The 14,301-nt window shown below is 48.1% G+C and overlaps 1 protein-coding gene across 1 annotated transcript in view; it reads right to left on the reverse strand.

Moving 5' to 3' along the window:
* Window positions 1-14,301, reverse strand: part of herc2 (HECT and RLD domain containing E3 ubiquitin protein ligase 2) — a 326,293-nt gene that overhangs the window by 97,546 nt on the left and 214,446 nt on the right. The window contains 6 exon segments of the mRNA XM_065008536.1: window positions 1,529-1,700; window positions 2,015-2,189; window positions 7,557-7,782; window positions 10,039-10,183; window positions 13,602-13,773; window positions 13,869-13,950. Of these exon segments, the coding sequence (XP_064864608.1) occupies window positions 1,529-1,700; window positions 2,015-2,189; window positions 7,557-7,782; window positions 10,039-10,183; window positions 13,602-13,773; window positions 13,869-13,950 (972 nt within the window).

The raw sequence follows: 14,301 nt of genomic DNA on the forward strand, positions 1-14,301 counted from the left end.
TGCTGTAGCGGTAACATTTCCCTTCCCTGGAACTAAGAGGCCTGAACCATGAAAAACATCCGCAAATCATTATTCCTCATCCACCAAACTTTACAATTGGCATTATGCATTGGGGCAGGTAGCGTTCTCCTGGCATCCGCCAAACCCAGATTCATCCGTCGGACTGCCAGATGGTAAAGCGTGATTCATCACTCCAGAGACAGCGTTTCCACTTCCTGAAGCTCCCGACAAACAGTTCTTGTACCGACGTTGTCTCCAGAGGCAGTTTGGAACTGGGAGTGTTGCAACCGAGGACTATAAACATCTTGGTCGATGAGAGTCCGATGTTCTTTTTACGTGTATTTTTTCATGTATAGACGCACCCTATGTGTTAATAAATCAACTATACTGTATGTAATGAGCTGGTCTGATTCTTTAAGCACGGAGATTAAAAATGAAGACACGCAAATTACTAAAGAGGGATCCAGAGATCAAGATAGCCTAACCAGAAGAAATAAACCTGTTCCTGACCTCCTCCTTCTGCCACTGGCCTTCGCAGGTGCTGTTGTTATGCTCCTGAAGTTACTGGTCAGAGGCCAGCGGCTAGGCTAGCGGCAGTCCCCAAAAAGTTTTAGGAACTCCTGGGGAAGGGGATAGGGGTTAGGGACTAGGGGGTTAGGGACTAGGGGATAGGGGTCAGGGAGTCAGGACTAGGGGGTTAGGGACTAGTGGGTCGGGGCTAGGGAGTCGGGACTAGGGGGTTAGGGACTAGTGGGTCGGGGCTAGGGAGTCGGGGCTAGGGAGTCGGGGCTAGGGAGTCGGGGCTAGGGCGTGGATAGTAGTGGGTCGGGGCTAGGGAGTCGGGGCTAGGGAGTCGGGGCTAGGGAGTCGGGGCTGGGGCGTCAGGGCTAGGGCGTCGGGGATACATTTACATTTAAGTCATTTAGCAGACGCTCATATCCAGAGCGTCTTACAAATTGGTGCATTCACCTTATGGATAGGGAGGTGGGGCTAGGGAGGCGGGGCTAGGGAGGCGAGGCTAGGGAGGCGGGGCTAGGGAGGTGGGGCTAGGGAGGCGGGGTTAGGGAGGCGGGGCTAGGGAGTCGGGGCTGGGAAGTCTGGGTTAGGCAGTAGGGTGTCGGGGCTAGGGTGTCGGGGCTAGGGTGTCGGGGCTAGGGTGTCGGGGCTAGTGGGTCGGGGCTAGGGTGTCGGGGCTAGGGTGTCGGGGCTAGGGTGTCGGGGCTAGGGTGTCGGGGCTAGGGTGTCGGGGCTAGTGGGTGGGGCTAGTGGGTCGGGGCCAGTGGGTCGGGGCTAGTGGGTCGGGGCTAGGGAGTTGGGTTTAGGGAGTCAGGGCTGGGAAGGCGGGGCTAGGGAGTGGATAGTAGTGAGTCGGGGCTAGGGAGTAGTGGGTCGGGGCTAGGCAGTGGAGGCAAGGGTTCCTCTTCTCTCCATTCTTGTCTGTCTGCCAGGGGTTAGGGACTAGGGGGTAGGGACAAGGGGATAGGGGTTAGGGACTAGGGGTTGGGGACTAGGGGGCAGTGTTCCTCACCTCTCCATTCTTGTCTGTCTGCCAGGGGTTAGGGCTGACCCTCTCCTCCACCTCTGTGGGAACAGGGGGTCCCTCTGACTCAGAGGGGCTGGATGCTGAGGAGGAGTCAGGGGGGGGGCACTCCATGGGGACCATCATACAAGCTGGCATCAGGGCACCAACCACAGCATCCCTGACATCACCAATACAACATACATTAAATCAGGGCACCAATCACAGCATCCCTGACATCACCAACACAACACACATTAAATCAGGGCACCAATCACAGCATCCCTGACATCACCAATACAACACACATTAAATCAGGGCACCAATCACAGCATCCCTGACATCACCAACACAACACACATTAAATCAGGGCACCAATCACAGCATCCCTGACATCACCAATACAACACACATTAAATCAGGGCACCAATCACAGCATCCCTGACATCACCAACACAACACACATTAAATTAGGGCACCAATCAGGAGTCTTACCTGGCATACATGATCTGTAGGGCTGAGAGGACATGGGACAGGGCCTGTTGCTTGGCCTGGTTCCCATCCAGAGACAGTAGTATTTTAGCCAGAGAGGGGCGGTTGGGTCTAACTCCATTACTGTGGCCACTCATCTTATTGTTCACTGCCGAGGAGTCACTGTCTGACTGGACGCCTGGAATACACAGGACACACATACAAAAAACGTCAATATTTGATATTCATCACTTGACACAAAAAGTGGTATTTCACCAAACCCCAGCCTCCTCCCGAGTCTTTGTCTATAACCCTAACCCCAGCCAGACCTGAGTCCTATCCTAACCCTAACCCCAGCCAGACCTGAGTCCTATCCTAACCCTAATCCAAGCCAGACCTGAGTCCTATCCTAACCCTAACCAAGCCAGACCTGAGTCCTATCCTAACCCTAACCCCAGCCAGACCTGAGTCCTATCCTAACCCTAACCCCAGCCAGACCTGAGTCCTATCCTAACCCTAATCCAAGACAGACCTGAGTCCTATCCTAACCCTAATCCAAACCAGACCTGAGTCCTATCCTAACCCTAACCCAAGCCAGACCTGAGTTCTATCCTAACCCTAATCCAAGCCAGACCTGAGTCCTATCCTAACCCTAATCCAAGGCAGACCTGAGTCCTATCCTAACCCTAATCTAAGACAGATCCTAACCAAGCCAGACCTTCCTATCCCAAGCCAGAACTATCCTAATCCAAGCCAGACCTGAGTCCTATCCTAACCCAAGACAGACCTGAGTCCTATCCTAACCCTAATCCAAGCAAGACCTGAGTCCTATCCTAACCCAAGCCAGACCTGAGTCCTATCCTAACCCAAGCCAGACCTGAGTCCTATCCTAACCCTAATCCAAGCCAGACCTGAGTCCTATCCTAACCCTAATCCAAGCAAGACCTGAGTCCTATCCTAACCCAAGCCAGACCTGAGTCCTATCCTAACCCAAGCCAGACCTGAGTCCTATCCTAACCCAAACCAGACCTGAGTCCTATCCTAATCCAAGCCAGACCTGAGTCCTATCCTAACCCTAATCCAAGCCAGACCTGAGTCCTATCCTAACCCAAGCCAGACCTGAGTCCTATCCTAACCCAAGCCAGACCTGAGTCCTATCCTAACCCAAGCCAGACCTGAGTCCTATCCTAACCCAAGCCAGACCTGAGTCCTATTCTAACTCAAGACAGACCTGAATCCTATCCTAACCCAAGCCAGACCTGAGTCCTATCCTAACCCAAGCCAGACCTGAGTCCTATCCTAACCCAAGCCAAGCCAGACCTGAGTCCTATCCTAACCCAAGCCAGACCTGAGTCCTATACTAACCCTAATCCAAGCCAGACCTGAGTCCTATCCTAACCCTAATCCAAGGCAGACCTGAGTCCTATCCTAACCCTAATCCAAGACAGACCGGATTCCTATCCTAACCCTAATCCAAGCCAGACCCGAGTCCGATCCTAATCCAAGCCAGACCTGAGTCCTATCCTAACCCAAGCCAGACCTGAGTCCTATCCTAACCCAAGCTAGACCTGAGTCCTATCCTAACCCAAGCCAGACCTGAGTCCTATCCTAACCCAAGCCAGACCTGAGTCCTATCCTAACCCTAATCCAAGCCAGACCTGAGTCCTATCCTAACCCTAATCCAAGCAAGACCTGAGTCCTATCCTAACCCAAGCCAGACCTGAGTCCTATCCTAACCCAAGCCAGACCTGAGTCCTATCCTAACCCAAGCTAGACCTGAGTCCTATCCTAACCCAAGCCAGACCTGAGTCCTATCCTAACCCAAGCCAGACCTGAGTCCTATCCTAACCCTAATCCAAGCCAGACCTGAGTCCTATCCTAACCCAAGCCAAGCCAGACCTGAGTCCTATCCTAACCCAAGCCAAGCCAGACCTGAGTCCTATCCTAACCCAAGCCAGACCTGAGTCCTATCCTAACCCTAATCCAAGCCAGACCTGAGTCCTATCCTAACCCTAATCCAAGGCAGACCTGAGTCCTATCCTAACCCTAATCCAAGACAGAGATTCCTATCCTAACCCTAATCCAAGCCAGACCCGAGTCCGATCCTAACCAAGCCAGACCTGAGTCCTATCCTAACCCAAGCCAGACCTAGTCCTATCCTAACCCAAGCCAGACCTGAGCCTAACCCAAGCCAGACCTGAGTCCTATCCTAACCCAAGCCAGACCTGAGTCCTATCCTAACCCAAGCCAGACCTGAGTCCTATCCTAACCCAAGCCAGACCTGAGTCCTATCCTAACCCAAGCCAGACCTGAGTCCTATCCTAACCCAAGCTAGACCTGAGTCCTATCCTAACCCAAGCCAGACCTGAGTCCTATCCTAACCCAAGCCAGACCTGAGTCCTATCCTAACCCTAATCCAAGCCAGACCTGAGTCCTATCCTAACCCAAGCCAAGCCAGACCTGAGTCCTATCCTAACCCAAGCCAAGCCAGACCTGAGTCCTATCCTAACCCAAGCCAGACCTGAGTCCTATCCTAACCCTAATCCAAGCCAGACCTGAGTCCTATCCTAACCCTAATCCAAGGCAGACCTGAGTCCTATCCTAACCCTAATCCAAGACAGACCGGATTCCTATCCTAACCCTAATCCAAGCCAGACCCGAGTCCGATCCTAATCCAAGCCAGACCTGAGTCCTATCCTAACCCAAGCCAGACCTGAGTCCTATCCTAACCCAAGCCAGACCTGAGTCCTATCCTAACCCAAGCCAGACCTGAGTCCTATCCTAACCCAAGCCAGACCTGAGTCCTATCCTAACCCAAGCCAGACCTGAGTCCTATCCTAACCCAAGCCAGACCTGAGTCCTATCCTAACCCAAGCCAGACCTGAGTCCTATCCTAACCCAAGCCAGACCTGAGTCCTATTCTAACTCAAGCCAGACCTGAGTCCTATCCTTACCCAAGCCAAGCCAGACCTGAGTCCTATCCTAACCCAAGCCAAGCCAGACCTGAGTCCTATCCTAACCCAAGCCAGACCTGAGTCCTATCCTAACCCAAGCCAGACCTGAGTCCTATTCTAACTCAAGCCAGACCTGAGTCCTATCCTAACTCAAGCCAGACCGGAGTCCTATCCTAACCCAAGCCAGGCCTGAGTACTATCCTAACCCTAACCCAAGACAGACCTGAGTCCTATCCTAACCCTAATCCAAGCCAGACCTGAGTCCTATCCTAACCCTAATCCAAGGCAGACCTGAGTCCTATCCTAACCCTAATCCAAGACAGACCTGATTCTATCCTAACCCTAATCCAAGACAGACCTGAGTTCTATCCTAACCCAAACCAGACCTGAGTTCTATCCTAACCCTAATCCAAACCAGACCTGAGTTCTATCCTAACCCTAATCCAAGACAGACCTGAGTCCTATCCTAACCCAAGCCAGACCTGAGTCCTATCCTAACCCTAATCCAAGCCAGACCTGAGTCCTATCCTAATCCATGTATTAGTAGTTAGGGGGTTTGTAACCTCTACTCCCAGCCCCATCTAGACTCTTGACTCTGAATCTACTACCAGTTGTAGCTCCTGTACTGAGAGATAGATTACCACGGTACGAGGGTTATGTTACCGGAAAGGCCATCAGAAACATTGTTCCTGATTTTCTGTCCAGAGCAGTGGCTCCATCAGCAAGCCAAGTAGCATTGCTGTCACCACCACTCACAGTCTTTCTATCCTTCCCACCTCTCTCGCTGAGATTGCTGAAGCCAAGGACCAAGAGGTCAGTGACCTTAGGTAGAACAAAGAAGCTTCCAGTGAGCATCCAGGTCAAATTGTATTCAAAGTACTCCAATGAATCCTGTTCAGGAGGATCCCTGTTGAATGAAAAGGCAATACATTTCAACTTGTGGAAGCCAAGGGCCTTGCGGGCTGTTTTCTAGATTACTTTCATGACCTTCCACTGGGCGGCCATCTTGGATGGAGGAAGACTCTTCTTCGCATCTCTGAGGTTGCTTGGTGGTCATCCAGAGAGGAGTGTTTTGCTATAGCCTACCTGCGATTGGAAGACGCCAATAAACCACATCGGCATCAGATTCAAATCGCGAGAAGAAAACTCCCGCCTGCTGAGCGCAGTCCGTGCCATCCGTGGTTTGGATTTCCTGTTGGCACTGCGATCGTGTTCCTGGCCTGTCAGATTATTTCCTTGTTGTGGATTCACAAAAGGGATCGCGGAACGTGTTTAATGAACACGGACGCGGCTTCCGATCTCCTGTGAGATCCAGCCTTTTCTCCTTACCGTTTCTAGAGATCATCCCAAAATGTCATTTTAATGTCAAACGACTATGAACTGAATTAAACGAATCGAAATGGGAAAAGACGGGATTTACAGACGAATCATTTCCTGGTTAGGTGCATCCCAATCGGCTAATATAACCTAAACTGAATTTGAACTTAAACAAAACGTTAAATAAGGTCATTGGGTCATTGTGATGTTTATGAACATTTGTGTGTGTTTGTTAAAATAATACATTGAAATTATATTATTTTATTTTGTATTGTATTTTTTACCGAAACATATCATGGGGGCGGCAGGGTAACCTAGTGGTTAGAGCGTTGGACTAGTAACCTAAAAGGTTGCATGTTCATATCCCCGAGCTGACAAGGTACAAATCTGTCGTTCTGCCCCCTGAGTTATAGCTGAATCTGAAACCGAACACTTAGCCCTTTATCGAGTGGCCGCTTGCTGATGTGTTCCTGGGCCGTCATTGAAAATAAGAATTTGTTCTTAACTGACTTGCCTAGTTAAATAAAGATGTATGTTTGTGCTGGATTTTAAAAAGACATTATTTAATTGACACATCACCTACTACTTTCCACGTGTTTTTCATGCTATAAGTCTTCTTTAAAAGTATATTAAATTATACTGTTATACAGTTACCTAGGTATGAGGAGGGTTAAGGTTACTAGCTGTATAGAGGTTAGGTAACCTAGGTATGAGGAGGGTTAGGTAACCTAGGTATGAGGAGGGTTAGGTAACCTAGGTATGAGGAGGGTTAGGGTTACTAGCTGTATAGAGGTTAGGGTTAGGTTACCTAAGTATGATGCCCCTAGAGAGGGTTACTAGCTGTACAGGAGGTTAGGGTTAGTTTACCTAAGTATGAGGAGGGTTAGGGTTACTAGCTATACAGGAGGTTAGGGTTACTAGTTGTACAGGAGGTTAGGGTTACTAGTTGTACAGGAGGTTAGGGTTAGGTTACCTAAGTATGATGCCCCTAGAGAGTCCCTGGCGGGTTACCTAAGTATGATGCCCCTAGAGAGGGTTACTAGCTGTACAGGAGGTTAGGGTTAGGTTACCTAAGTATGATGCCCCTAGAGAGTCCCTGGCGGGTTACCTAAGTATGATGCCCCTAGAGAGGGTTACTAGCTGTACAGGAGGTTAGGTTACCTAGGTTACCTAGGTATGATGCCCCTAGAGAGTCCCTGGCGGGTTACCTAAGTATGATGCCCCTAGAGAGGGTTACTAGCTGTACAGGAGGTTAGGGTTACTAGCTGTACAGGAGGTTAGGTTACCTAGGTTACCTAAGTATGATGCCCCTAGAGAGTCCCTGGCGGTCTGGAAGAGGACAGGCTCGTGGACAGAGGGGGTGGTGACATCTACGGTGGTCCAGGCAACGCTGTGGGAGGAGCCACAGGCAACACGGGTAATCTTCTGTCCCTCTAGACCCTGAACCAGGGTGGGCTTCCTGTTCACCGTGGTGGTCCCGTTACCCTGCTGGCCGTGGTCGTTGTCCCCCCACGCAAACACCTGGTGGAACAGTACAGATACACTTTACAGATACTGTCTCACCTCTGTCTCACCTCTGTCTCACCTCTGTCTCACATCTCTATAGCTGAATGTGAAACCGAACACTTATAGCCCTTTATCGAGTGGCCGCTTGCTGACGTGTTCAGAAGCGATCACATCGAGTCTGCACGTGTTTCGGTCAAAATTAACATTTGAGACAATAAGACGTCCTAACTGCCTGCCACTTATCAATATTCAAACATTCTAAAATCCATTTCCGAGCATCGTCTCCCGCGACGTGTCTTGTAGCATGTAGGCAGATACCGCCGCGTACTGTGATAGAGGAACAAAACAACATGCCTACTCTACTGCACCAGATATTTACAAGTAATTTAGGGCTGTCCCCGACTGAGAGTTGTCTGTTCTTCCTCAATTTCTAAACAGGTATTTCTCCATATATAGACACACATTATGTATTTAATAAAACTATTTGCACTGAGCTTGTCTGATGCTTTAAGTGGACAGTTGGGTGAAATATTTAAGACAACTAATGACTCAAGAGGGAGTCGGAGATCCAGATAACCAGAAGAAACTTGTGGATGAATCCTCCTCCCGCAGATTCAGACGTTACGCTCCTGAAGTTGCCGATAATAATCTCCACCGGGAGTCGGCAACCGGTTTCACGTGGAATGAAAATGTATTGACCATTTCTACCGATGTTATGATTTACATATGCACATTTTCGTGGAACAGTTTAATTTAAATTATAATAATTCTAAATCGCATTCATCGCTCTACAACAAACTTGAAACATTGTATCAACTATCAACCGGGTCCGGCCCGAAGCTTGCGGTAGTAAACTTGAAACATTGTGTCAACTATTCTGGCCCATCAGAGTTTCCCATGCCAGTGAGCTCAGGACAGACTCGATTGCCCCAGGAATGTGCATATCGAGTGCTCCAAGTGTTCTGTTTGAAATTCAGCCTCTCCTTCTGAGAACCCTAACTCACAGACATTAAGGCCAGCTCTTTCTCTCCTTAAAACATCTCTCTCTCAATTCAATTCAAAGGGCTTTTTTTGGCATATGAAACATATGTTTACATTACCAAAGCAAGTAAAATGTATAATAAACTAAAGTAAAATAAAACAATAAAAATTTAACAGTAAACATTACTCACAAAAGTTCCAAAATATTATTCCTAATGTCTATATACAGTGTTGTAACAATGTGCAAATAATGAAAGTACAAAAGGGAAAATAAATAAACATAAATATGGGTGGTACAGTGCATTCGGAAAGTATTCAGACCCATTGACTTTCTCCACAATGTTTTACGTTACAGCCTTATGTTTGTTTAAATCGTTTTTCCCCCCTCAATCTACACCCAATACCCCATGGTGTCTGATGTGGAGGAGGCCTAGCCTGGTGTCTGATGTGGAAGAGGCCTAGCCTGGTGTCTGATGTGGAAGAGGCCTAGCCTGGTGTCTGATGTGGAAGAGGCCTAGCCTGGTGTCTGATGTGGAGGAGGCCTAGCCTGGTGTCTGATGTGGAAGAGGCCTAGCCTGGTGTCTGATGTGGAAGAGGCCTAGCCTGGTGTCTGATGTGGAGGAGGCCTAGCCTGGTGTCTGATGTGGAAGAGGCCTAGCCTGGTGTCTGATGTGGAAGAGGCCTAGCCTGGTGTCTGATGTGGAAGAGGCCTAGCCTGGTGTCTGATGTGGAAGAGGCCTAGCCTGGTGTCTGATGTGGAAGAGGCCTAGCCTGGTGTCTGATGTGGAAGAGGCCTAGCCTGGTGTCTGATGTGGAAGGAGGCCTAGCCTGGTGTCTGATGTGGAAGAGGCCTAGCCTGGTGTCTGATGTGGAAGAGGCCTAGCCTGGTGTCTAATGTGGAAGAGGCCTAGCCTGGTGTCTGATGTGGAAGAGGCCTAGCCTGGTGTCTGATGTGGAAGAGGCCTAGCCTGGTGTCTGATGTGGAAGAGGCCTAGCCTGGTGTCTGATGTGGAAGAGGCCTAGCCTGGTGTCTGATGTGGAAGAGGCCTAGCCTGGTGTCTGAGCCTGGTGTCTGATGTGGAAGAGCCCTAGCCTGGTGTCTGATGTGGAAGAGGCCTAGCCTGGTGTCTGATGTGGAAGAGGCCTAGCCTGGTGTCTGATGTGGAAGAGGCCTAGCCTGGTGTCTGATGTGGAAGAGGCCTAGCCTGGTGTCTGATGTGGAGGAGCCCTAGCCTGGCGTCTTGTCAACTAGTCTGTGAACAGCTCGGAGGCGTGGAGGCCAGTACCCACCTGTCCAGTCTCGGTGACAGCCAGGCAGTGCAGCGCCCCCACGGCCACGTGGATGATCTTCTTCCCCCTCAGCCCCTCCACCATCTGAGGCTTACGCACATGGACGTCAGTCCCGTGGCCCAGACGGAAGTAGTCCCCTTTACCCCTGGTTGAGAAACAGACAGTTATTCACCTTCATCCCTGATTGAGAAACAGACAGTTATTCCCCTTCATCCCTGGTTGAGAAACAGACAGTTATTCACCTTCATCCCTGATTGAGAAACAGACAGTTATTCCCCTTCATCCCTGGTTGAGAAACAGACAGTTATTCACCTTTATCCCTGGGTAGAACATCACATAAACCAGGGCCCTACCAGGGCCAGACCCCGCTGCTTCTCTCTTCTACCTGATAATTCACCTGGTGTCCACTGGCTTTGAGGTCCAGATTTGATTTGATTTTAAATGTAACCACCTACCCTTGTTCAGGGGACTGCGCTGTTAATGTGCGAAAGCTACAGCACTTAGTAGTGGGGCTTGGGACAGCAGCCACACTGGAGATAATGTATGAATTCATTTGGATTTATAGTTGTTATTATTATTCTTCTTTACAACGTTACTCCTCTTACACCATTTAAGATAAAAAAACACCCCTCGAACTTTGAAAGTGTTTGAATTACAACGTTTGGATATATTTTCTACTTTTTAAACTATTAAAAACTATTACTTTTTGTCCTCCATCCACTTTCATGGGATTTCCTCTGCATTCTAATAGGTTCCAGAGTGACATCATCTCTACCCAACATTCTATTCACTGGAAACAAATCAGCTACTTTGACCACTTTCCCAACAACTAAGAGGAAAGGGTAGAGGTTATGACGTCTTCCTATCCTTCTCTGCTATTCAAATCTGTAATCAGAACAGAATTATCTGGTACCGATCAAACGTTATTTTACACTGAACATAAAATATAAACACAACATGTAAAGTGTTGGTCCCAAGTTTTATGAGCAGAAATGTTACAAACGCACAAAAAACATATTTCTCTAAAATGTTGCGCACACATTTGTTTACGTCCCTGTTAGTGAGCATTTCTCCTTTTGCCAAGTTAATCCATCCACCTGACAGGTGTGGCATATCAATAAACTGATTAAACAGCATGATCATTACACAGGTGCACCTTGTGCTGGGGGACAATAAAAGGGGTCTAAAATGTGCAGGTTTGTCTCACAACACAAATGCCTCAGATGTCTTTTGAGGGAACGTGCAATTGGCACGCTGACTGCAGGAATGTCCACCAAAGCTGTTGCCAGAGAAATCCATGTTAATTTCTCTACGTTGTTTTAGAGAATGTAGCAGTACATCCAACCGGCCTCACAGCCTCAGAACATATGCATGGGCGAGCGGTTTGTTGATGTCAACGTTGTGAACAGACTGCCCCCTGGTGGTGGTGGGGGGTTATGGCATGGTGGTTGTTGATGTCAACGTTGTGAACAGAGTGCCCCATGGTGGGGGGGTTATGGTATGGTGGTTGTTGATGTCAACGTTGTGAACAGAGGGCCCCCTGGTGGTGGTGGGGGGTTATGGCATGGTGGTTGTTGATGTCAACGTTGTGAACAGAGTGCCCCATGGTGGGGGGGTTATGGTATGGTGGTTGTTGATGTCAACGTTGTGAACAGAGTGCCCCATGGTGGCAGTGGGGTTATGGTATGGGCAGGCATAAGCTGCAGACAATGAATACAATTGTATTTTATTGATGGCAATTTGAATGCACAAAGGCCCATTTATTTTTAAGGCATCAGATGCATATCTGTATTCCCAGTCATGTGAAATCCATAGATTAGGGTCTAATTTATTTATTTCAACCCAGTAACTCAATAAAATCTTTGAAAGTGTTGTGTTTATATTCTTGTTCAGTATAGTAATATATAGTATAGGTGTGTGAACTGCTGACTGTCTTCCCTGTAGTCTAGTTGGTGTGTGAACTGCTGACTGTCTTCCCTGTAGCCTAGTTGGTGTGTGAACTGCTGACTGTCTTCCCTGTAGCCTAGTTGGTGTGTGAACTGCTGACTGTCTTCCCTGTAGCCTAGTTGGTGTGTGAACTGCTGACTGTCTTCCCTGTAGTCTAGTTGGTGTGTGAACTGCTGACTGTCTTCCCTGTAGCCTAGTTGGTGTGTGAACTGCTGACTGTCTTCCCTGTAGCCTAGTTGGTGTGTGAACTGCTGACTGTCTTCCCTGTAGTCTAGTTGGTGTGTGAACTGCTGACTGTCTTCCCTGTAGCCTAGTTGGTGTGTGAACTGCTGACTGTCTTCCCTGTAGCCTAGTTGGTGTGTGAACTGCTGACTGCTCATCATTTGCAAATAGTTGTTGACACGTCAACCAGGATCAAGGGGTGGGGCTATGGACATAGTCATTTAAAAATATATATTTTTTACATTTAACTAGGCAAGTCAGTTAAGAACAAATTCTTATTTACAATGACGGCCTACCCGGCCAAACCCGGACAACGCTGGGCCAATTGTGAACCGCCCTATGGGAGTCCCAATTCACGGCCGGATGTGATGCAGCCTGGATACCAACCAGGGACTGTAGTGAGGCACTCTGGCACTGAGATGCAGTGTCTTAGACCGCTGTGCCACTCGGGAGCAATTTGTATTATTACAAGCTAGCAATAAGTTGCATAGCAACAGTATCAACTTCCAGTAGACAGGCGAAGTGCTAGTACACTCTGCTGAAAGGATACCTTTAGTTCGTTTACAGTATACTAAAATGAACTAATAGTACATAGTAGAAGAGGTATTGTCATCAGCTGTAGGCTTCTAAAAGTCCTGAAACTTTCCTTTAGAAATCCCAGTTCCAGGTTAAAGGATTCCCTTTTGTTGGAGGAAATTATGGTTGAAATGACTAATTATGTATACATTCCAATCTGAACTGACTAGTCCAAATGCTATAATGTACTGTACATATATGAGTTTTCTCTCTTGTTCCCATTCCCAATTGTATATAATGTAGTCAGGAGTTTAGTAACAATGAAGGTCTGTTCCTTTGTACAAATGAATGTACTATCTCCAGGTGGCAGGGACGGACTATCTCCAGACGGTCTAGAATGCTGATTTATACTGACTGACCTTGACTTCAGGCGTGGAGCGAAGGCTCGAGAACTATAGGGCCTCTCTACCGGTGTCATGAAAGAGATAGAACATTTAGACGCTGACGTCATTTTCAGTTTATAACCTGTGGAAATATGTGTATGTGGCAGTACTCTCTTGTAATAAACGCTGTTTACCTGACTTTTAAGACTGGTCTCGATCCATTTCATGAATAATTCATGAATTTACAACTCATTAATGAAATAGAGAGAGTGCAAATTTGGTTTTGGCTACAAAACATATAATTCCTCTAACACCTTTACAGTTTATTCACTGCTGATTCCAGTAATTCTCCAACTGGGATGTATGAAAAACCAGGATTTTTTTTTACATTTTCAGGATGTTTCGTAATCCTACTCAGCTGTCCACGACCATTTCGCTACACCAGCAATAAGGTCTGCAAAATATGTGTCTGTGACTGATACAATTGGATCTTACCATGTCCAGACCACTCCAGACTTGGTGAGAGCCAGGGAGAACTGAGCCCCACACTCTATCTGACAGACTCCCTGCCCATTCAGCCTCTCAATGTTCTGAGGGATATTACAACCCTCGCTGCCTCCACGACCCAGCTTCCCAAAGTCCCCATCGCCCCAGGAGAACACCAGACCTGAGGAGAGAAGAAGAGAGCTCAGAGGAGCACTGCAGTGTAAATGACACATGGCTATCTGTTCAACACAGCACAGATACACACACGCCAAGTACCTTCATCTGTCAGGGCTAGAGTTTGAGCATCTCTACTCCCACAAGCCACCTGGACCACACGATGACCCAGAAGCACCTTCACCTGTATCAAACACAGACAAATCAGATACACAACTTTAACAGTTCTATAGCCAATCTAAAACCACATTATAGTATCAGGAGAGTCTCAGAAAACCACCTTTATTATACTGTTCTACCTGTGGCTATGGAACCCTGACCTGTTCACTGGACCTGCTACCTGTCCCAGACCTGCTACCTGTCCCAGACCTGCTACCTGTCCCAGACCTGCTGTTTTCAACTCTCTAGAGACAGCAGGAGTGGTAGAGATACTCTGAATGCTCAGCTATGAAAAGCCAACTGACATTTAATCCTGAGGTGCTGACTTGCTGCACCCTCTACAACTACTGTGATTATTAATATTTGACCCTGCTGG

Source organism: Oncorhynchus nerka, linkage group LG24 (genome assembly GCF_034236695.1).
Source record: "Oncorhynchus nerka isolate Pitt River linkage group LG24, Oner_Uvic_2.0, whole genome shotgun sequence".
In the NCBI taxonomy this organism is placed as follows: domain Eukaryota; kingdom Metazoa; phylum Chordata; class Actinopteri; order Salmoniformes; family Salmonidae; genus Oncorhynchus; species Oncorhynchus nerka.